The following is a 25,147-nucleotide window of genomic DNA, read 5'->3' as shown; positions in this document are numbered from 1 at the left end:
TGGGAGCTGCTGTCAGCCAAGAACTCCCTTGCTGCACCTCTTCCCTCTCTTGCCCCGCCCCCTCTTCCCTCACTTACACTTGTTTGGTAAGTGGCTCCAATTTCCAAGTTGCAGATTAAGACCTAGTTTATCAATCCAGAGCCAACATCTTTACTGCTACTGAACAGAGGACTTAGACAGTGAGATGGCTTTACAGTGGCAGCTTTGAAGATAATCTGTTACTAGTTACAATATTTTAGCTGGCTATTACCCTGTTTCCCCGAAAATAAGACAGTGTCTTATATTAATTTTTGCTCCCAAAGATGCGCTAGGTCTTATTTTCAGGGGATGTCTTATTTTTCAGAAATGAAAAATGCCTTATTATCGGTGGATGCCTTATTATCGGGGAGGTCTTATTATCGGGGGGATGCCTTATATTACAACGAGAGGCAAAACTGTAAGTAGGCCTTATTTTCGGAGGATGTCTTATTTTCGGGGAAACAGGGTAAGAACACAGCAGCATTCTAAGTGCCCCTTTTCCTCATCCTCACTTAAATTTCTTTATTCCAACAATTCTGTTCTTTGATCTTAAGTAGTTAAAAAACAGGACTAAGTCATTAGGCCAAGAAGTGGAACTAAAATCCTTGGAGCATTAAGGTCATCAAACTTTAAAAACACACAAGAACAAAAAAAATAATTAAAGACGATAAAGCCCAACTATTTGCACTAAGGCTAATTTATTTTAACAGGACATTTAAAACAGAATGAGAGCTATTTAGCCATCCACAGACTTCAGGAAGAGTTCTACTCTAATTTAGAGAGTTTCTATTCAATTATTTATTTTTAAAAGTTCACCAAGTTATGAAATCCATAAAGAAGTACAGACATGATCTTGCAAGAACTGTTTGCACTGAACTCCCAGTGCAACTTCAGTTGGAGCTCTGATTGCACCAAAATTGCAGGATTGCAAACTGCAGAACCTCAGAGTTACGAACACCTGGGAAATGGAGGTTGTTTGTAACTCTGAAACGTTCATAACTCTGAACAAAACGTTCTGGCTATTCTTTCAAAAGTTTACCACTGAACATTGACTTAATACAGCTTTGAAACTTTACTATGCAGAAGAAAAATGCTGCTTTTAACCATCTTAATTTAATTAAAACAAGTACAGAAACAGTTCCCTTACCATGTCAAATCTTTTTAAAAAAACGTCCCCTATTTTTTTTCGTGGTTTACATTTAACACATTACCGTACTGTATTTTTGTCGTCGCTGCTGCTGCCTGCTTGTGTACTTCCGATTCCAAATGAGGTGTGTGGTTGACCGGTCAGTTCATAACTCTGAGGTTCCACTGTACCTTTTTATTTTTTTATTTTTTTTAAAAACACACATATGTAGACTTTACCTTACAACTAAGCTTATTTTATAACAACTAAACATGTTTTATAACAACAGTTGAAAACCATTGCCACCTTCATCCGCTAAGACCAGAGTTGGGTGCTTTCACTAGAAGAGTGATGTCTCCATTCCAGTTTGAAGAATCTGAGTAGTGTCATCAAGGTCAGTAACTGCTACAGGAAAAATAGAGCCCCTAGTTCAGGGGTCGGCCACGCAGCTTACCGCAGCCCCCATTGGCCTGGGATGGCGAACCGTGGCCAGTGGGAGCCGCGATCGGCCGAACCTGCCGAGCGGTAGGTAAACAAACTGCCACGGCCCGCCAGGGTGCTTATCTGCATGCCAGAGGTTGCCGACCCCTGCCCTAGTGTTTGATTTCTGGTCCAAACAGGTAAATAATTTCCGTTCACTCTTCTAAATAAAAAAATAATTTTTAATCTTATTTATAGCTATATATTTAGTTATGTAGAATCTCCAGTTTTTAAAAATGTAAAAAATGTTTAAAGGCATTTAAGTTCACCATTTTCTTTTCCCCAACAAACTGGCATACTAGTTCATATTTTGCTGAGCAAAAGATTTTGAATATGAGGTACATAAGCAACCCTAACAAGCAACATACCCAATAAAATTGGGTATCCAATAGCAAATGGTAATTTCCAACTGTTATCTGAAGGTAAAACTGTAATTAAGAAAAGGACTTATTTGCAATAAATAGCTCTCTTGCATCAGCTATAATAAAATGGGAATTAAATTATCAGGATTTACATTTTATTTACTGTACTGTCTTGCTTGGCATGACATTTAAAAAAAAAAAATCAGTATCCCCACAGTACTATATAAGATACCAACTAAACAAACTACCACTACATTTCAACAGACAGCTGAATGAATATTTAGCAGAGTTTCAGTTAAAAAAATACACAGTCCAGTACCTGCTCTTTATAAAAAGATAGGTAACTGCAAGTCGTAAGTTAGAAAGCTATCCATTTGTTGAGATATTCATAACTTTAGGAGTTCATATTTTATCCATCATTTATGGTGTTTGCAAGATTATCAATGTGTTATCCAAAAGGTGCAAGTAGACACTGTTTAAAAATAAGCAACTAAACCAGAGATATACATAAATATTTTGAAAAGTTAGAGAGCACTGTCAAAGTTGCAAATCTAAACAGTCAAGAAGCGTAACAGCAAAGATTCTGATGATAATATTAAGACACCCACACAGTATTTTTGAAAACTAGGGAGGTTATTAAGTGTATGTAGGACAGTAAGTACATAATGTGGGCAAGTAAAGTTGCTATGGAAACCTTAAACTATTGCATTTATTGTCTTAGGGCCAAATCTTGCCTTCCCACAGAGAGACAAGAGGATGCCCAGGAAACTTCCAAGGATTATCCTGTGGAGCTTCCACCAAATCTTGCCCTTGAGGGGAAAGGATCGGGGGGCATGTGGCGCAGGCAGGGGTGGAGCATCCCAGCCCTCTAGATCCAAGCGGAAGGCAACCTCTAGTCTGGTGGTGGGCAACGTGCAGCCCGCGGGCCGCATGTGGCCCGCTAGTAGTCCGCAAGACAGTTTGTTTACATTGACCGTCTGCAGGCACAGCCAGCCGCCTGCAGCTCCCAGTGGCCGCAGTTCACTGTTCCTGGCCAATGGGAGCTGTGGGAAGCAACACGGGCCGCAGGTTGCCCACCACTCCTCTAGTCCCACTACTCACTGAGGGGCTCTCCCACCCCATGAAGCATCATCACTCCTGAAGCAGCTGTACTATCCTCGACAGAAACACTCCCACTCTTATGCCCCATAGCAGCAGCCAGGGAAAAACTATCATCTAACGAAGATGAATTTTTTAACAGCCTCTCGTATAATACCCAGCATCACAAAATGCAGTGCTCTATATGAATAGAATATGTATGATGCAGCATAAGTGTTTCTGTTTAAAGTTTCTTAACACAATGGTCAAAACAAGGAGATTCATTGTTTTAAATGTTATACTCAAAAGAAAAATAACTACTAGTACCCTGTCCTGGTTGTAAGTGAAGGGACACAAGAAATACTACTTTCATCTAGGCAGTAAGTAAAGATTAGATCAAAATTCAAATTTGGATCTAAACTTTTGATTAAGATTTTGTTCTAGCACCTCTTATTAAATACTAACTTAAACACTGCACACTCATCTGTTTATGGGAAAGCAAAGCACATAACTGGAGGTGGTTCATCACTCTTAGATTGAGATGGATGAATACTGCCTGTCTAGGACATGGAGACCTTTAGAAAGAAGTCTAAGTGGTTGACGCAGCCCAGGAGAACTGCCACGCACTGCAGCATTGCATCTTCCATTGCCACTGACTGGAAGAAAGAAATGCTCAAATGTAAACAGTCATTCATATGTAACACTTGTCCAGTACACATTGACTAGACAGGGACTGAAAACAACTGGAATATTACACAAAATAAGACTTTTTTCCAAGAACATGGCTTTAGTTGTGTGCCACATTTTTTCTGGCATTGAGAGTAATATATCAGTAACTTAAACCTATTTTTAATATCAGTTGGCTACACTCATTTACTGGCTTTCACCTCTTGTATGTATATTAACATACATGCTTAATATGTGAATTTCCAGCGTTATCTGAAATTAATATCTGATCTTTGCAGCCAAGAATTGTATTTACAATGATTTTTTTTTTTTTTAACTGAACAGTCTTACAGGGTTTCTAAATGATTGCGGCCTTTGTAAAAGTCAGGGTTTGTATATAAACAACATATATGCACAAACTATATTACATAAAAAGAGAAACATAATACGCCTTCCTTAACCCAGAACTATTTTATATTTGTACGTAAAAGACTGGATGCAGGTAGGCCTACATCATACTCAAACATATATTTAAACTAGATATAATATACAGGCCAAGATTTTCAGAACGAGGTACCTAAAGTTAGGCCGCCAAACCCATATTGAGACATGAAATAAGTGGCCTGATTTTCAACCATGCTACACATATAGCAGCTCCCACTGACTTCATTATTCTTATTCCATAACACACTCCCCAAAATTATATATAGCATTAGCTACTGTCAGTCTTTCTTGTTAATGCGCTTCAAATCTGATCTAAAAGTAATGAACGGGCACTAGGACAGTGGTTCTCAACCAGGGGTATGCATACCCCTGGGCGTATGCATAGGTCTTCCAGGAAGTACTCAACTCATCTATAACAGTGTCTCTCAATCTAGGGGTTGCACCAGCGGGGTCACCGGACAGGTTAGGGGGATTGCAAGTATGGGGCCATCATTAAGAGGTGGCAAGCAGGGCAATTTCCTGAGGCCCCAAGCCACAGGAGTCCCACAAAGCTAAATTACATGCTTCAGGTCTGCTGCCTGGGGCCCAGGCTTCAGACAAGGCTATCAAGTGTAAAACAGGCTCAAGTATCACACAGATATGCAAGTACAATATTTATATTCCAATTGATGTATTTTATAATTATATGGTAAAAACAAAAAAGCAAGCAGTTTTTCAATAATGGTGTGCTGTGACACTTTTGTATTTTTAGGTCTGATTTTGTAAGCAAGTAGTTTTTAAGTGAGGTGAAACCTGGCAGTACACAAGACAAATCAGATTCCTGAAAGGGGTACAGTAGTCTGGAAAGGTTGGGAACCACTGTACTAGGAGACTGCCTAAGACAGCCAACTCATTTAATATATTATGGACCTGGACCAAATTCAAACTGGTGATCTACAAGTTAAAGACTCTCCATTCTATTTTTTTTTTTTTTTTTTTTTTTTAAACCAGTTGCCTCAACCATGCAGTCCAAACAACCTGAAGATTTTCAGGTATTCAGTAAGGAAGCCCTAAGATACTGCTTTTGAAAACCCAACTCTGAGTGACTGTAGAAAGGTCTGGACTCACCCCTGCAGTGCCTCCTGCTGGTTGTCCAGGGAATTAGCTCACCAGCCTCTGGAGCGCCCTCTACAGGGCGGTGATCCGCCTTGTCCTCTGCACTGGCCCCCCCATGTCCCTCCCAGGACCCCGGTGCCCCTTGCTCTGGGTGCTGCCCCCTGGCAATACCCACATACGCTAGGTCTCCCCTCCCTGGGGAACCCCACCCACTATCCCCACCTTGCCTCAGCACTAGGCCACTGCCAGTCACCAACTAGCCCCCGCTCCCTGGGGCGGGCTGCAGTATAGGCCACTCATCACTGGCAAGGAGGGTTTGGACCTGCTGCCTTGGCCTAGCCCTGGGCTGCCCTCTGCAACCCCCAGTACCCCTTGGCCTTCCGCTAGGCCGCAGCCTGGGGCTATCCAGGCTGGAGCTCCCCAGCTCCTCAGCCTTTCCCCAGCCCTGCTCCACTACAGGTACCCTGTCTAGCTCCCTGCAGCCAGGCCCTTCTCTCTCTGAAGGCAGAGAGACTGCTGAGCTCCTGGCTCCCAGCCTTTTTATACAGGCCAGCTGTGGCCTGATTGGGGCATCCCAGCTGTGACTACTTGCCCAATAGCTTTTCCCTTTGCCCCAGCCCTCTGCCAGGGCTGTTTTAAACCCCTCAGGCAGGAGTGGGGTAACCACCCCGCTACAGTGACATATTCCAAAAAGAATGAGGAGTACTTGTGGCACGTTAGAGACTAACCAATTTATTTGGGCATAAGCTTTCGTGGGCTAAAACCCACTTCATCGGATGCATGCAGTGGAAACCACACACACACACACACANACCACCCCGCTACAGTGACATATTCCAAAAAGAATGAGGAGTACTTGTGGCACGTTAGAGACTAACCAATTTATTTGGGCATAAGCTTTCGTGGGCTAAAACCCACTTCATCGGATGCATGCAGTGGAAACCACACACACACACACACAGAACATGAAAAAAAAATGGGTGTTGCCATACCAACTATATGTGTGTATATATCTTCCTACTGTATTTTCCACTGCATGCATCCGATGAAGTGGGTTTTAGCCCACGAAAGCTTATGCCCAAATAAATTGGTTAGTCTCTAAGGTGCCACAAGTACTCCTCATTCTTTTTGCCGATACAGACTAACACGGCTACCACTCTGAAACCTGTCATTATATTCTAAAGAGCTTAAAAAAACCCACTCATTTTGTGTCCACTCATGAGTTTTTGACTTGAAGGAATAAGCGACTGAAGAGTCCCAGCCATAATGAGAAATTTAATAGAAGGACCTTTATTAAGTAAGACTTTTAGCCAAACCACCAGTCTTCATCTACCTCATCTACCTCATGCTTACATGATTGTGTATACCATTAAGACACAAGGAAACAATTATAGTAATTCAGATAATTTAGCCACTACTCTGGCTACCACAGGCCTTCTCTTATCAGGGAATATAAAATACTATAAAATATATGCAATGGAAGTGCGACCTACAGTTGTGACCTTAAGAACCCCTCAATGCCAACGGGCAAAAGATTCACTATTCTGTAACAGCAACGCTTAACAGGCCTGACAAGCTCACTACACCTACACTACGCTACACATTGCTTTTATAGTATTTATCCACAAAGAAGGTCATGTGAGGTCTTCAGTAAAAGCTGGGGAATACTGTTCACTAATATTGTTGCAAAAGGTAGGTACAAATACCATGTAAAACATATATATATATATATATATATATATATATATAAAATTACACACACACACACACAATAAGTGCCTAACGTTTGAATCAATGCAGATTTGACATACAGGTTTCTGACAAAGGATGTATATTCACCTGTCTGCCTCCGTTCACATGTAAATTAAGCATTGTAGGCCAGCACAATGAAAGCCCTATTTGCAGACAAACTCAACAGGAGGAAGTGAAGTTAAGATTTAATCAACACACCAGGGAATAAGCCACAGGGGTCATCTTGACTCAGGAAACAAACAATTACTTTGGGGAATATAAGGAGGCAACAGGATACCCCTTTTTCCTGCACTTGAAGTAATCGGGGCAGTGTGATTATATTAATGAAAATGGGATCCCAAACAGCCTTGGTTGGAAACGCTTCGAAGACTGCTTTTAGACTGATGGATAGCCTGTTAAAGTTAAGTGTAGTCTCTAGAAACTATGTATTGATTTTGCTTTATCCTTACTCTCTTAAATCTTCTCTTTTATAACAAACTTATGATTGTTTTCACTATAAATGTATCTCAGTGCTGTGATGTTATACAGTGGCTGATCCTCAGTTGAATAAAAGAAGCTGGCGTTTACACCATCCCGTTGGTGATAGCAAAACTGGTATTTCTGTGAGTGGCTGGTGACAGGATCTAGATATCACAGGGGAATGCTACAAAGGAGCTTGGTGACTGGGATAAACCTATCGTTAACCTGTAAAGTAAATCAAGGGCTGGCATTGGCCTGAGGGGATTGTTTGTTTGGCTTACAGATTGGTGTTCTCAAGGAGCTGATGCAGAGTTAAGCACCAGCAAGTTTGTCTCTTGCTGGAGGTGTGGGAGGGAGTAACAAGGCAACTCAGTCTTGGGCACCTCCAGACGTGCCACAATCATATACTCTGTTGTTAAAGAGAGGAGCAGTAATCTTAAACACGTTAGAACTTCAGATAAGACTTGACCTATGGTCTCAGTAGTGAAAAGGCACACTAAATACTTTTGTTAAATTATTCAGTTTACCTTATCTCTCAAAATATAGTGTTTTATCAACTACTGACAGACAGGTGATTAGTGTGGTCTCCTTTTCAAGAAGGAAGTGAATTAGAAATCTAATTTATCGACATTATTTTAGGATATATTCACAGAAAAGATATGCAATTCATATCTGTAGCCAAATTAACCTAATATAAAGACAATTCTCCTAATCAGATCTAATTTCAAACCAGAATCAGCTATAAAACCTTTGCTTGTGTTGCAATATAAAAAACAAAATGTTCAATGTATTAGTTGTATGTTGCAGGAAATACTGTATCTTCTCCTGGATGCTGTTTTTTAAAAAAATATCCACGGAAACAGTGAGATAAAAAGTTCCTTCATATTAGGTTATCATTTTCCTTTTTTTTTTTTTTTAAATGTAACTGTCAGGAAGAAGTCTTAAACACTATCTTTGAAGGATGTTCTTCCTCTCCTAGCTGTTGCCATTTCTCTACTTTTACTGTGTGATTAAATAAAGCACAGTCTCAACAACTGACTAATCAATCTATGAACTGACTGAACAGGAGAAGTGAAAGTATGAAAAGACAAAAGAAAAACAAACTGCAGTCAGGAACAAGCATGACAGAAAAATTCTGCATAGAAATGAAAGACAAGTCACTTTACAGGTATGTTTAAAATGAAGGGTCTGTAAACTTGCAGAAATACCCATATATACTCGTTCACTAGCCTGTTTGTTTATAAGCCGACCCTCCAAGAGGGTTAGGTAAAAAGAGTAAAAACTATATGACCTTTTCATAAGCCGACGCTATATTTCAGGGGTTGGCAAACTGACTCCTGGCCAGTCAAGGTAAGCCACTGGTGGGTTGGGATGTTTTGTTTACTTGGAGCATCTGCAGCCATGGAGCCCCTCAGTTCCCTGCGGCTGCGGTTCACCGTTCTCAGCCAATGGGAGCTGCAGGCCCCACAGCTCCCATTGGCTGGGAACGGCAAACCGCAGCCACAGGGAGCTGCGGGGCTCCATGCCTGCAGATGGCTCCAAGTAAACAAAACAACAATGTATTAGATATTAATAGAGTTTAAAGTCATCAAATTTTGGTGTAGACCCGTTTATAAGCCGACCCCCGCTCTTTGATGCGTCTTTTTTTTTTTACCGAAAATATTCAGCTTATGAACGAGTATATACGGTAGTAATTACACCATATTTCCAGAACATCTGTTTATAGATGGGGAGGGTAGAGGTTGGTAGTTTTTTTCAAGTGTAATCATAGATCTGGGATCAGCTCATTTGAATTTATTCACAAATGGGTTCAGATTTAATCTGGAACCTCTTGTTCAGAATGTACAGTAATGCCAATTTATCCAAATTTTGTTTTCTTAAAAAGGAGGAGCGTACAATATATTTCAGAATGCTGTCACTTTGGATAATGGTCTTAACATTAAAATTTTGAACGAAATCACATCATAGTAAAATGTTTCTGCCCATGATCAAATTAGCAGCTGACCAACCAAACATTTAGAAAAACAGGGATTAACATAGGTTACCTTCAGTTGATTATTGAAAATATCAATCTCCTGAAGTTTTGATCTGGTTTCTTTTTCTACTTCATCTAGTTGGTCTCGAAGCTGCTGGCGTACTAGTTCCTTGGCTTCTAAGGCTCTTTTGATAGTAAGAAGAGAATCTCCTGTTTTTAAAAACATATTGTCAAATGAGATATTTTCTTACACTGACATCTTTAGGTCACACACTGAACCGTTTCTCAGCATTTCTCTTGCAAGATAAAAAAATTATTAGTGATACGAATGATATATTGCGCAAATAGTCTCAAACTTATTTTTAGATAGATATAGATATATACGGAGGTGAAAGTAAGCTGGTCCGGTCCGGTGTACTGGCAAGTCCGGTACACAACCGACTGTACTGGAAGGGGGCAGCTTCCCCAAGTGGGCAATTTAAAAGGGCCCTGGGCTCCCGGCAGCAGCCAGAGCCCCATGCCCTTTAAATCGCTGCCAGAGCCCCACTGCCGGAGCCCTGGGATAGCAGCGGTGGCTGGGAGCCCCAGGATCCTGCAGCAATTTAAAGGGCCCAGGGCTCCCGTCAGTGGCCGGACCCCCTGGCCCTTTAAATTACCACCAGAGCCCCGAGGCTCCCAGCCCCCGCTGCACCTACAGCTACCATAGTGCTCCGGCAGTGATTTAAAGGGCCTGGGGCTCCTGGCTGCTGCTACCAAAGCCGGAGCCCGGGCCCTTTAAATTGCCATCGGAGCCCCGGGGTAGTGGCAGCGAGTTAAAGGGCCTGGGATTTAAAAGCCCCGCCCCTTCTGCCTGAGGGCCCCCCCCAAGGACCGGTAAGTCCCTTAAGTTACTTTCACCCCGGATATGTATTATATATACTTACTGTGCAAACTGTTCTGCTGAACTTGTTTTAGTTGGTCATTGAGTAACTGTTTTTCTGGAATCAACCTTCCAAGCATCTGCTGCGACTCCTTGGGGAAAAGATAAAGGAACAAGTTATTGACTTTAACCAGAAATAGTCACTAGCTTCACATTATACCATTTTACCTTCACTGAAGAAGTATCTCTTTTCAGCTCCATTCATTCAGTCAAATATTATCAAAGCACTTGTTGTGTGGGACCATTTCTTAGTGATACAACTACATACAGGTACATCCTATCCCCTAAAAAAAAGCCAATGAGTCAAATCTGTTACTTCAGAAACTGCTCCCATCTAATAAACAAACTTGATCTCAGCTAGTTCCAAAGCAAGATCTGACTGAAATTTGTATAAGGGTACAAGTATCTACCTAGTTGGGTATTGAATTGGGCCCTTAGAAAGTGTTTGTGGGTCACTTAAATGAGTAATTGGAAGTTTCATCAAGAGGAGGAAGATTTAAGGATTGTCCATTTTATTAATCATTCAAAGATAATAAATAATCTTCATTTAAACAAACACATAACCACCAAGATCTGCTTACTTGTGGACTATGAAATAAGAATACTAGAGTTCCAGATCTCTGCTTAGCATTCCAGCAGAGATCACAGTTCATTATTTGCTTTACAGGAACCCAGTTGCTTTACAGAAACCCAGAAAGCTACATATAAATAAAAGTTTAATTCTATATGGCAGAATATGTATAATCCTTGTTATTTCTGGGGGATGATAACTGTTAATTCCACTACATACTTTTCCAGTGCCTTGACCCCCAACATCAAGTTGTCAGAACAGATTACAGAACCCTGATATGAAATGGCTTAATATATAAAAACTGTCAGTATCAATATCTCAGTATCTTTGAAAAACAAACTTTCTTTTAAGCAAGTTACTTCAGCAGCAGTTTTAACGATTTAACTACCTGACAGATTTGTCATAAAGGACATAGCATAAACGACATAGCATGACCTTCTACATAATCACATACCTGGTTAATCCCTTTGTGAGTCCAGTCAAAGATTTGCATTTACTTACAACACCTATATGATGGTATTGAAAGGACTGTCAATTAATTGCAGTTAACTAACACGATTAATGCAAAAAAATTAATTGTGATCATAAAAATTAATCACGATTAATTGCAGTTTTAATTGCACTGCTAAACAGAATACTAATTGAAATTTATTAATTGTTTTTGAATGTATTTCTACATTTTCAAATATATTTATTTCAATTAGACAGTACTCACTTTATATTTTTTATTCCACATATTTTCACTGTAAAAGTGATAAAAGAAATAGTATTTTTCAATTCACCTAATAAAAGTACAGTATTGCAATCTCCTGTAAGTTCAACTTTCATGACAAAATGTAGAACTATGTAAAAATTCTCTCTCTCTCTCTCTCTCTCTATATATATATATATATCTGCACTCAAAAACAAAACAATGTAAAACTTTAAAACCTACAAGTCCACTCAGTCCTACTTCTTGTTCAGCCAATCACTCAGACAAACAAGTTTGTTTACATTTACGGGCAATAATATCACTTGAAAGTAATGGCATGGCACTGTTGTAGCTGGTGTCACAAGATATTTACATGCCGGATGCGCTAAAGATTCATATGTCCCTTCATGCCTCAACCACTATTCCAGAGGACATACATCCATGCTGATGACGGGTTCTGCTCGATAATGATCCAAAGTAGTGTGGCCCAATGCATGTTCATTTTCATCATCTGAGTCAGACGCCATCAGCAGAAGGTTGATTTTTTGTGGGGGAGGGGAAGGGGGAAGGTTCGGGTTCTGTAGTTTCCGCATTGGAGTGTTGCTCTTTTAAGACTTCTGAAAGCATGCTCCAGACTTAGTCCCTCTCAGATTTTGGAAGGCACTTCAGATTCTTAAACCTTGTGTCGAGTGCTGTAGCTATCTTTAGAAATCTCATGTTGGTACCTTCTTTGCATTTTGTCAAATCTGCAGTGAAAGTGTTCTTGAAATGAACAACATGTGCTAGGTCATCATCTGAGACTGTTATAACATGAAATATATGGGAAATTGTTGGTAAAACTGTTCATTCACAAATTTCATTAACACAATTTTTTTAATGAGCGTCATCAGCATGGAAGCATGTCCTCTGGAATGTGGTTGAAGCGTGAAGAGGCATATCTGGCATGTAAATACCTTGCAATGCCGGCTACAAAAGTGCCATGTGAAGGCAACATCATCTCCATAAATGTAAACAAACTAGTTTGTTTTAGCAATTGGCTGAACAAGAAGTACGACATTTGTAAATTGCCTTTTCAAGATAAAGAGATCGCACTACAGTACTTGTATGAGCTGAACTGAAAAATGCTATTTCTTTTATCACTTTTACAGTGCAAATATTTGGAATAAAAAATAATAAAATAAAGTGAGCACTGTACACTTTGTATTCTGTGTTGTAATTGAAATATATTTGAAAATGTAGAAAGACATCCAAAAATATGTAGTAAATTTCAATCAGTACTCTATTGTTTAGCAGTGTGATTAAAACTGAGATTAATCACGATAAATTTTTAAAATCACGATTCATTTTTTTTAGTTAATCGCAATTAAATCAACAGCCCTACTTTTAATACATGCAGTAGTTTGAAGAGCAGTCACTATTTTAATTAATTCAGCTTTTCACTCCCAAGAAACTTGGAGAAAGGATCATTTAGTAGAGCCTTTCCAAATGTGTTTATTGACGGCTGTATAGTAAGAGTGTGGTATCATAAATGTCAGTCAGATGTATCTCACTCAACCATTAGGCACCGTTTGATTTCCAACTGAAATTAAAGGGAGACCCCCCATCTTATGAAGATAATTATTACACCTCTACCTCGATATAATGCTGTGCTCGGGAGCCAAAAAATCTTACTGCGTTATATTGAACTTGCTTTGATCCACCGGAGTGCGCAGCCCCGCCCCCCGGAGCACTGCTTTACTGCGTTATATCCGAATTCGTGTTATATCAGGTCGCGTTATATTGAGGTAGAGGTGTACTATTGATTTTTGTAAGTTTTTGAATTAAGAGTCTGGGAGCCTCCTTTAAAAAAAGACCAATCAGATGCCTTTTGTTTTCTCCTCTATAAATGAGGTGATCATGTATATTTATGAATATTTTTGAGGAATTGATGTCCTTACAATTTCTGATTACTTTCTGGGTTCTCCCAAGACAATTTTGCTCTTTCCTATTGATTAGTCACCATTATTTACAGGTTTGTGATCATACAGTGATAAATCATTCAAGCAGCAACAACTGAGGTATATAACATTAATGTTGGATCAGTGTACTGGGAGAAGCTGATACTGCAGGGCCATGGGTTGCGTATTGTTAAGCTTAAAAAAAAAAAAAAAAAAAAAAGGATATGATGGTAGTCCAGTTCCAATCATTGTGAACAGAGCATTTATAAACAGTTAATGCTCTCTGTATTAATTGCATTGCTGGATGCTCAGGATTCAATTCAGACTGTATCCATTTACCCAAACCTAAACCTCAATGAGTGGTTTGAATGAAGGTTAGAAAGCAGGTAATTTTTAATAAAGTTGATTTTGTTCTGGAGATTTTAATGGAATTAAAACAGAGGGCATACTAATGATTGAGATAAGCAAAAAGCGGTTGTATGCTGCATAGGGTATATTTAGGGGGACAGGGGTATTTCTCCCCCTCTCAGAACTAATACAGTTAGGCAAACAATTATTTTTTTAAAAAGCAGGTAAATTGCTCCCCTTCAGATCTCCTTCTACAGTGATACAGTGAAACTCATGGCATAAAGTTAGTATAAAAGGTAACATTTTAAGGACATCTGCATGCATTCAAGCCTTGTATGCATGTGATAAAAATAAGTAATGTATAGGCAGACATCAACAGGGACATTTGCCAGCTATTTGTTCATTTGTATCTTATAACAGTATTAAAATGTTACTTGTTTGCAGCTATCTAGTCCTAAACATAACTTATCTATGTAACCATGTGTTTCCAACTAATGTTAGTCTCAGCCACCTTCCCCTCTGTACTCTCCACTTCTTTGTTACAGTAAGTGCTTAGCATAATGTGGACTTGATCCCAACTGAAGGTTTCTGAACATAACTGTAATATAAATAATTAAGAATCACCATCTTTTGATACTAAACTAGCACAGGATAGTATGCTGTATTTCACTGATGAGCACAACAGATTCTCCTCTCTTTTCTCAGTGTCAAGGCCAATCAGTTGAACAGAGCCAACAGTCTTTGTAGTACCAGAATTACTAACCACAGTATTTAATGACTCATGAATTAAGTTATAAAATATTGTAGTAGCTCAGTTGTTTCTCCGTTCTACAGAGTTCCCTATCATCCAATCCACCTACAGTGTGTTACCACACTTCAAGCTTTCAACACTTCCATTGCTACTCTATTCTGTATGTCCACTTTATAAATGTTCTCTTTACTCTGTTTTATATATTTCTCATTTTGTAGTGAAGAACTGCAGTGTTATGGAAATATCAGTTTTGACTTTGGTGAAAATAAACTCCATTTCAAGGGGATTTAGGGAGGAGAGAATCCTGATGACTAGGGCTCAATCTTCAATATATTATATTCTCTTTGCTCTGAAAGCAGAAAGCTGTAAACTAAAGGAGGAAGTCCATTAAAACAGAAGAAACTTTCACAAGAGCTGGACTTAGGCCTATGATTATTTTTAATCTTAAGAGTGACTTCAGTTATCTAATCATTCGCCACTCATTTCGTTGAGTCAGCTTTCCCTTTGTTTCTACACAAAGAAACACCCCTCCTCCCACACACACACATACACAGGTAACCCACCCTCCAAACAACTAATCAAACAAAACACCTTAAAAGCAAGATGGGGGGGAGAGGAAGGAGAAAGAGAGGAAAGAACAAGAGAACATATACAAAAACAATTCTTATTGGTATACCTGTTTTTAGAAAGCTAAGAGGTGCTCAAGTGTTATGGGGATGGGGATCATAAGAACCTATAAAAACAGTATCAAACCAACCAGAAGCCTCTCACATATCAATTCCTAATGGATACATGTGTTATGTACAGTTCAGACCAAAAATGTAGCAGTTAATGAACTCATGAAAATGCAACCACTCAAAGCTAAGGCTACGTTTTAGTCATGGGTATTTTTAGTAAAAGTCAAGGACAGGTCACAGGCAGTAAACAAAAATTCACGGCCCATGACTTGTACTATATATCCCTGACTAATCTTGGGTGCTCTGGAGTAGGGTGGCGGGGTGGCCCAGGGGTGCTGCAGGTGCTTGTGTTGGGAGGGGCTGGCAGCTCCCATTGGCTGGGAACCGCAGACAATGGTAGCTGCAGGGCCACCACAAGTGGGCGGAGGCAGCGTGTGGAGCTGCCTGGCCGCACCTCCGCCTAGGAGCTGAAGGAGGAACATGTCACCGCTCCCTGAGGTGAACACCGCCCGGAGCCCTCACTCCCTCCCATGCCCCAACCCCCTGCCCCAGCCCTGAGCCCCCTCTATATCCAAACTCCTGCTGCTGGGGGGGATGGGGGGGAAGAGGGGAAGAAGGGGGCGTAGTGGTGGCCCGAGACTGTTCCAGCAGCGGCCGGTGCAGCTGGCCCAGTTGCTGCCTGAGCTGCTCAGGCGGCGCCCAGGCCAGCTGCACCGGCCACTGCAGAAGTAACAGAGATCCTGAAAAGTCACGGAATCCATGACTTCTGTCCCTCTGTGATGAACTCGCAGCCTTACCCATAGCCATATTAATATCTTAAGTTTTCGCAGCGCCTTTCATTCTAAAGAACGCAAAAGTTCTTTACAAGCTACATAAACAAGCCATTTTACCTACCATAAAAATATAGCCAATTCCAATGCGCAAGGAAATAATTGTTTACAGTTCATAGGAACAGTATATGGCAAGAGAACATGAACTCAGGTTAGTCTGTAGGAAAAACACAATTACCTAAAATAGCATTTGTCATAAGAACATAAGAATGTCCATACTGGATCAGACCAATGGTCCATCTAACCCAGGATTCTGTCTTCTGAGAGTGGCCAGTGAGAGATGCTTCAGAGGGAACGAACAGACTAGGGTAATTATCAAGTGATCTATCCAGTCATCCAGTCTCATCTCCTGGTATTCAGAGGTTTAAGGACACCCAGAGCATAAGGCTGCATCCCTGATCATCTTGGCAAATATCCAATAATAGATCTATCCTCGAACTTATTCAATTATTTTTTGAACCCAGTTAAACTTTTGGCTTTCACAACATCTTCTGGCAATGAGTTCCACAGGCTGACTGTGCATTGTGTGAACAGGGCCGGCTCCAGACACCAGCCTGGCAAGCAGGTGCTTGGGGCGGCCTCTCCGGGGATGGGCAGCACGTCCAGCTATTTGGCAGACGGTCCCTCACTCCTGCTCGGAGCGAAGGACCTCCCGCCGAATTCCTGCCGCAGATCGCGATCATGATCACGGCTTTTTTTTTTGGGCTGCTTGGGGTGGCCAAAACCCTGGAGCCGGCCCTGTGTGTGAAGTAGTACTTCCTCATATTTGTTTTAAACCTGCTGCCTATCAATGGGTGACCTTGGTAACTGTGCTATGTGAAGGGGTAAACAACACTTTTTTACTCACTTTCTCCAAACCACTCATGATTTTAGAGACCTCTATCATATCCCCTCTTAGTCATCTTTTCTAAGCTCAACAGTCCCAATCTTTTTAACCTCTCCTAATATGGAAGCTGTTTCATACCCCTAATGATTTTTGTTGCCCTTTTCTGTACTTTTGGAGATGAGGCAATCTTTCTGACAAAACACCACTGCTGTCTGCATGTGTAAAATCAGAAGTCACTTGAACTAAAAAGTACAGTGAAGAGACAAACTCTGCCCTCAGATATACATGCATAGCTTCCAGCAAAAGTCAGGAAGTGTACGTACATGATTAGGGCAGAATTTCACCAGAGATCCTCTGCAGGAATCTAAATTATTCTCATTTTTTTAAACATGACAATGTTAACTATGTTAAAGAAATAGAATAATACTCAAATGTAGTGTATCAAAAATCATAGGTCAGTGCCCCCTTCACTCTTTCCATCTACAGCAAGGGTATGTTAGTAAAATACCAAAAGCTCACTAAAATAAATCTGAATACTGGATGTTCACAGAAGAAAAGATTTTTCACTTCTCTTGACTGAGAGATAAAATTTAGGGAATGAGAGTCCATAAATTTGAATTTATTTCAGAGAAGTCCTATGGCCTGTTTAACACAGGAGTTCAGATCAGGTGATCATAGTGGTTCCTTCTGGCTTCAGCATATATTCATAAATATAATATCTTTAAGTACCCATTCTATGTTGTGGGAGCTCATCCTACAAGTTGTATATAAATATATTTAAAAAAAAAAAAAAACGACTTTCCCCACATATATAAATATTCAAACCCATCCACCACTTAACTTACTACAGTCCCAAACACTTGTGGTTATAGAATCATAAAAATGTAGTGCTGGAAGGGATCTTGAGAAATCATCTCTGTGGCAGCAGGACCAAATAAACCTAGGCTATCCCTGACAAAGGTTTGTCCAACTTCTTTTAAAACCCTTCAATGATGGGAATTCCACAACCTCCCTTGAAACCCTATTCCAGAGCTTAGCTACCCTCACAGTTAGAACGTTTTTACTAATATGTAACCTAAAACTCCCTTGCTGCAGATTTAGGGCCTTAATTCTTGTCCTGCCTTCAGTGGACAGAGAGAACAATAGATCAGTCTTTTTATAACAGACTTAACATATTTGAAGACTGCTATCAGGCCCCCCCTCAATCATCTTTTCTCAAGACTAAACATGCCCAGTTGTTCCTCAAATCTTCTCTCATAGGTCAGGTTTTCAAAACCTTATCATTTTTGGAGAGAGTCCAAGGGAGAGCAACAATTTGTCCATATCCTTCCTAAAATGTGGCACCCAGAACTGGACACAGTACTACAAATGAGGACTCACCAGTGCCAAGTAGTGCAGGACAATTACCTTCCGTGTCCTATATACAACACTCCTAAGTCACCCCAGAATATTAGCCTTTTTTACAGCTGCATCAAATTCAATTTGTGATCATCTATAACTTTGCAGCAGCACTACCACATAGCCAGTTATGCCCCATTATGTAGTTGTGCATTTGATTTTTATTCTTAATCAAAGTACTATGCACTTGTCTTTATTTCATCTTGTTGAATTCAGACCAATTCTCCAATTTGTCAAGGTCATTTTGAATTCTAATCCTGTCCTCACAATTGCAAACACTACTTCCTTAGCTTGGTATTATCCACATATTTTATAAGCATACATTCCATTCCAAGTCATGAACAAAAATACTGAATGGTAGCGGTGCCACGACTGACCCTGCAAGACCCCACTAGATGCACCATCCCAGTTTGACAGGGAAGCATTTATAACCAGTCTAAGTGTGGTCTTTCAACCAACTGTGAATCCACCTTATAGTAATTTCATCTAGACCACATCTCCCTGCTTTGTTTATGAGAATATCATGTGGGATTGTGTCAAAACCTTACTAAAATAAAGATACATCACATCCACTGCTTCCCCCCCATCCAATAGGCCAGTAACCCTTTCAAAGAAGGAAATTAGGTTGTTTCGGCATGAATTGTTCTTGACAAATCCATGGTGGCTATTTTTGATAATTCTATCATCCTGCAGATGCTTATAAATGGATTGTTTAACAATTTGTTCCAGTATCTTCCCAGGTACCAAAGTTAGACTGACTGATCTATAATTCCTTGGGTCCTTTAAAGATAGGCAGATACTATGTTTGCCTTTCTCCAGTCGTCTGGGACCTCATCCATCCTCCAAGAGTTCTCAAAGATCATTGCTAATGGTTCCAAGATTGCTTCAACTAATTCCCTAAGTACCCTAGGATCAATCTCAACAGGCCCTGCTGACTTAAATACATCTAAACTTATCTAAATATTCTTTAGCCTGTTCTTTCCCTGCTTTGGCTTGCATTCCTTTCCCTTTGCCGTTGATATTCATTGTGTTGAGTACCTGGGCACCGTTAATCTTTTTGGTGAAGACTGAAGAAAAACAGGCATTAAACACCTCTGTCATCTTCAGTCCAATGGCGTTTTTCATAGCTCCATAGAAGGAATTATGAGCAAGTCTAACCTCCTGCAGACCATAGGCGCTGGGATTTCACTCAATAATGTTTAGTTGAGTTGGAGCTATCAGTAACGTGTAATTGAAACTGAAGCTATCTTTCAGAAAACATCCAATCTTTATTTAAAGATTCTAAGTGATGGAGAATTTACCAAACCCTTGATAATTTATTGCAATTACTAACGGCCCTTACCATTAAAAACTTTCATTCTTACTTCTAGCTTAAGTTTTCCATCTTCCAGCCTCTTGATCTTGTTATGCCTTTGTTTGCTATACAGGTTTTTCACAAGACTCTTGTTTGCCACAATGTCTTGGTGAATTCTAACTTGGGCGGGGGCTGGACTCAGGCTGGAGGAGTTTGGTAGCTGCTTCTGTATGGGTAGTACTTATATTTGAATGTATGGGATGGGCTCCTATAGATAGATGTATATTTTAATTAAAAAAAAATCCATCTCCCTCAATTCCCCATACATTTTCAGTTGGACAATTTATTCACTTCTTCCAACCTGAAGAGTGTGAGATATTGCTGTGCATGTTCAATCAATTGCTGCTAACTTCCAGTGTGGCAAGCAATTCCTATACATAGTTTTAAGAGTGACTTGATCTTTTGGGATGAAAGACACTATATAAATGATCAGAGGGGTAGCCGTGTTAGTCTGAATCTGTAAAAAGCAACAGAGGGTCCTGTGGCACCTTTAAGACTAACAGAAGTATTAGGAGCATAAGCTTTCGTGGGTAAGAATCTCACTTCTTGCATCTGAAGTGCCACAGGACCCTCTGTTACTATATAAATGAATTATTAATTAGTGGAACTGTTCAGGAGTGACAAAGTAGCATGCAATGTTTGGTGGGGAAGTTTGATCAGGACTGATCCAGATGGGTGAGGACAAAACAAGCCTAAAAGGCTAAACATAAGAAACACCAGCATGCTCACCTGTAACTGCTGTTGCAAATGTGTAATTTCTGCAATTCTCAGTTCTCTAGATTTGTTTGTGCTCTCAATTTCATGTCTTTGGATAGACAATCGACACCTGATATCCTGAAGCTTTCCCTCCAGCTGATGTTTTTTATCATTCTTCAGCAAGAAGAGATACATTTTGGTTACTACAATAATTCATCATGCAAATCTGGATTTTATATGTTTCTAAAACTAAAAATACTCACTTGTAGAATAAAAAACAAGATGTAATTATGGAAACTAATCAAGACTCTGTAGTGTTTGTTACTGTGATCTTGTACTCCATTTACAATATAATCACTATTTTTTTCTCTTAAATACAAGTTTTTTGGAAATGGTTGGTCATATATAGTAAATACTTAAACCTACAACATTTTAAAAATATCTTCACTTACTAGAGCTTCCAACTCGAATTCTAAAGTCTTCTTCTTTGCCTTCAGCACAACTATGTCCTCTTGTTCTTTGTTTCTTTGATTTAGTAATTCTTGCCGACGATTACGCTCCCACTCAAGTTGTCTTTGCCTTTCAAGTTCCCTTTTTGCAGCCTATAGTATGTAAAAAAACAATTACTGTTGAAATGTCCAGTTTGTGAATCTACCCTACTCCCTCATTAGAATAGTTCTAGTATAGTGTACACTGAAAGCATTAATATATGCCCCTGTTCAACAAAGTACTTAACAACTAGCTTTAACAACAAGAGAATAATCCCACTGCTTAAAGTTAGGCAACTTGGTCAACTGAGGCCACAATCAGCAAAGGTACTACTTTTGAAATATATATACAAACTTCTTCCATTTTAATAAATTAACTAACATTTGACATTTCAATAAACTCTGAATAATCACACACTTAATTTCTCAAACACATATGGGAATAGAAAGTCAAGTGCTGCTCCATTAAATTTTAAAAACAGTTAAAGTCTGGTTAAAGTCTGGTGATTTCAAAACACAGCAGCTCTTCCTAAGCTTGCCATTGAATTTTTTCTTCACCTAATGTACTGACTGCATCAGAAGCATTAAGAATTTCCAACCCCAAGCAGAAGTCTTTGCTCCTTCATCGAAAGCAAGATCACTTCACGTTGCAAAAAGTTTTAAGGTCAAGAACACTTTGTGCTACACCTAACTGTCTGATCCATTCAGTAGAATGGGAGACATTTCACAAGAAACATCCTAGATTTAGGTAAAGTTGTCTGTATGTACTTCCAGGAAACTTGAAACTGAAGTCTGTTCCTTAACTGTAGCAGGAAAAAGAGTTTACTAATAAACCAATTAGTTTCTAAGGAATTATACACAAGTAAAGACTTTTATAGTAAAGAAAGTATGGTAAAATACTTGCCAGCATACTTTTTTCGGTTTTGTTCAGATCAAAAGACAATTTTCAGAGACACTACTACCTCTGTATCCATTTACCTCACGCCTTTCTATTTCTTTCCGCCTTTCTTCTTCTCTTTGACGTTCCAATTCACGTTGTTTTTCTAATTGCTTTTCTAGCTCCAGTTGTCTTTTACGTTCTTGCTCCTGCCGTTCGCGTTCTTTCCTTTCCTGCTCTGCCCGTTCCAGTTGTGCTAGCCGCTCTTGCTCTTTGCGCTGCTGCTCCAGAAGGGCCTGCCTCCGCTTTTCAAGCTCCAGATTGCCACGTTCAAAGTTTTCACGTTTTTTATCTTCAAATGTAACTTTAACACAAGAAAATGTGAATGGTGAAATTAAGCTTTGCTTTGTCTAAAACAAAAACAAAAATCCAACCACCACCAAACAAAAGGACTATGAAAACAGATTGGTGAACCAAGAACAGTTTGCTACATGAAACGAGTGTCCAACAGTATTCCAACCTCGTTCTCAACTACTGATAAGCAGAACTGTAATGGATACTTCTTGATGTTGTCACTGGCACTTATATTGCCATCTCCACCAAAGCCTTCATCCTTACTTGAAGGATGAATTCCAAGCCTACCTTTTGGGCTCCTGTGTACCACAAAGCCCAGCTTCTATCCAGATGTGTATACTGGAGTTTAGGCAGTCCATTCCCCCAATCTTGCATACTTTAGGATTTGGAGTCCCTCAACATATGTGAATTGTATACTATTAAGTGTGTGTTGTTCACTGAGAACCAAAAGTCCAAGTCTTAGTCTAGTAAAAGCTCTGACTTTCCTAGTAGATTAGAAACCACTGCCATGTAACATCACTGAGGTGGAAGCTAACTTACTACAAAGCCAAAAGAGTGCAGGCTATGGTTCATTAATTTATTGAGAAAACTTCTGAAAAATTGTCCAATTGAATCCACGCAGTGAAGAGCACAATTCTTAAACTACTGTGCTCACCTTGAGCCTCGCATTTAATCACTTAATATATTCACTGATTATCATTTTATTTACAGCACTTCGTTTATGATAGAGCAGACACAGAAAGAGGTAAGTTAAGTTTGAGACGCAGTATAACAGCTTAAGAGCAATTTAACTGCAGTTACAAAGGTATCTTTTCTGTGAGCAGCATACTGCATGATTTCAAGATATTTTTCTGATAAAACAACACTAAGACATGAGTGAAAATACGACACCAAGCTTTGGCTGTGTTTCAGTCACTAATTGCCTCAGGGTTAGGTCCGTGATAAAGTAACAACACATCCCACACAAGACATCAGTTTGAGGATTCAATTTAGATCTCTCACTTCAGGATTGGCACTGCCTAGAGGCACTGCACAGAAAGCCTGTTGAGAGGGCGGCAATACCTCACATCATTCTACCAGGGCCACCATCTTCCTGCTACAAAGGGGTATAGAGTAGATTCATTGAGGTAATTTAGCTGAGTCCAGTCCTCCTTTGCCAGAGGGGCAGATGTGCAGTTCATAGCGAAGAAAACGGAGTACACTTTTGATGGGTGGAAACAAGTTTTGTTTCTCTAGTTCTCTGAAAAAATGCAGTGAACATTTCAACTGGAAATATGCTCTAAAAACTCATCATGCGGGATAAGCCCAGCTGGCTGCTGGTTGTTACTATTGCTTCACACCAACAACTAAGTATCAACGTAATAAGCCAAGAATTCCTCGATAAAGTTTTAGAGGTTTTAATATCAGAAGCCATTTTGTTAATGTTCAGAAAACCTGATATCTTCTTAAACAGAACTGATTAAAAGTGTATAAAACCATAAAGTACATAGATTACAATGAAACAGACCTGTATATATACACCATGGTCCTGATCCTCCACACAGGCCAAAATGCACTCGGCGCAAGTCGGGGGTGAGGGTCAAAAGCAACATTATACCACTATTGCAGTAGCCCCAGTCTCGGCCTACCAGCCATCAGGGCAAGACAAAGCAGCGCAAAAGCTGTTCCTGTGTCTGCTGCCAATGGCTCACAGAGGCCATTTCAGAAACTGGGAATCAGCTGGACACAGCAACATCTCAGCCATGCTTCTTGCTTCACAATGTAACCATAACAAAAAAATCTTCATGTTATTAATATATGTGAACAGCTGATATGTTCTATCCTGATAAAGCAGAAAGCACTATCTAAACTTACACTCACTCACCTGAAGAAGAGTTCTGTGTAGCTCAAGAGTTTGTCTCTGACCAACGTAAGTTGGTCCAATAAAAGATATTACCTCACCCAGCTCGTCTCTGATATCCTGGGACCAACACAGCTACAACACTACTGCAAACTCACTTACCTGGCAATTTCTTTTCCAATTGTTGCTGTTCTTCTTCCAACACTGGTTCTTCCGGCAACCTTTGGTCTACAGATACTGAGCTTATCACAGAGATGCCACTGCCAGAGCGTACTCTTCTGCCAATTAAAAATAGTTATAAATTGTGTAAACCACTTATGGCCAAAATGTTTGACAACTATCGTCTAGGCAAGAGCTCAAGAAGCAAGGAGATACAGGAGCTCAAATTTAATTAAAAAAAACATTGTGTGCAGTAAGTTATGAATCACTATGTGTAAGATTAAATTTCAAGTTCCTGAGACAGTGAACATATGTAAAGGTGTCTTCTCACTGCAATTTTGCCTTGGAAAAGGAAAATGGAAAAAGAAGTAGGGTGACTCAGCGTCTGGAATCCATAAATACTTACTGGACCACAAGCCAGAATTTACTATAATAGAAGTTCAGGCCAAGTTTTGAATTCTCACACATCTCCTTGTGGTGCAGTAAAAGGGAGGATAATATTGGGTAGCTGAATTACAATAGATTTTAGTTCAAATTGCTTTAGTTCTCACTTTATTTTCCTAAAATTCACTTAAATACTCTTAAAGTCACTTCTTGTGATGGAGAGTCTTCATTTGCCAGTAACAAATAATAAAAGCTACAGCAGACATTCCCCCATTGCATGCCATCTGTGCAATGCAACGATAATGGGATAAGTAGCAGCTTTTTCTAGCCCCTTGTCCTTGACTTCCACACAACTGAACAGAAAGATCAAAATAGGTTTCCCAAACAAAACCAAGATTAAGTAGTTTAGGAATGAAATAGCACAATTTATAACCATTTTACCTAAATGAAGGTGGAATATATTCTGGAGGCAGTACAGGTGGCAATGGTTGGCCAGACATGGCCACATCAATTAAGTGCATAGCCAGAATAAACTCTTCTGCTGTAAGTTTTCCATCTTGGTCAATATCCGAAAGATTCCTGTTTAATGAAAA

At 39.8% G+C, this 25,147-nt stretch overlaps 1 protein-coding gene across 8 annotated transcripts in view; it reads right to left on the bottom strand.

Annotated features, from left to right (window-relative positions):
• Nucleotides 1-25,147, bottom strand: part of ITSN1 (intersectin 1) — a 209,200-nt gene that overhangs the window by 97,426 nt on the left and 86,627 nt on the right. For all 8 annotated transcript variants that reach the window (XR_004643381.1, XM_034752246.1, XM_034752221.1 and 5 more), the window contains 7 exons: nt 24,996-25,133; nt 24,174-24,289; nt 21,919-22,181; nt 20,905-21,054; nt 20,486-20,626; nt 10,378-10,465; nt 9,525-9,664 (listed from right to left, as the gene is read on the bottom strand). Coding sequence is in view for 7 of the 8 variants with exons in the window: in XM_034752246.1 (XP_034608137.1) it covers nt 9,525-9,664; nt 10,378-10,465; nt 20,486-20,626; nt 20,905-21,054; nt 21,919-22,181; nt 24,174-24,289; nt 24,996-25,133 (1,036 nt within the window). In the remaining variant the exon portion in view is untranslated. The remainder of the gene's footprint in view (nt 1-9,524; nt 9,665-10,377; nt 10,466-20,485; nt 20,627-20,904; nt 21,055-21,918; nt 22,182-24,173; nt 24,290-24,995; nt 25,134-25,147) is intronic.

This window comes from Trachemys scripta, chromosome 1, assembly GCF_013100865.1.
Source record: "Trachemys scripta elegans isolate TJP31775 chromosome 1, CAS_Tse_1.0, whole genome shotgun sequence".
Classification (NCBI taxonomy): domain Eukaryota; kingdom Metazoa; phylum Chordata; order Testudines; family Emydidae; genus Trachemys; species Trachemys scripta.
Note: the sequence above shows the minus strand (reverse complement) of the source record. Positions and strands in the feature narration are given on the sequence as shown.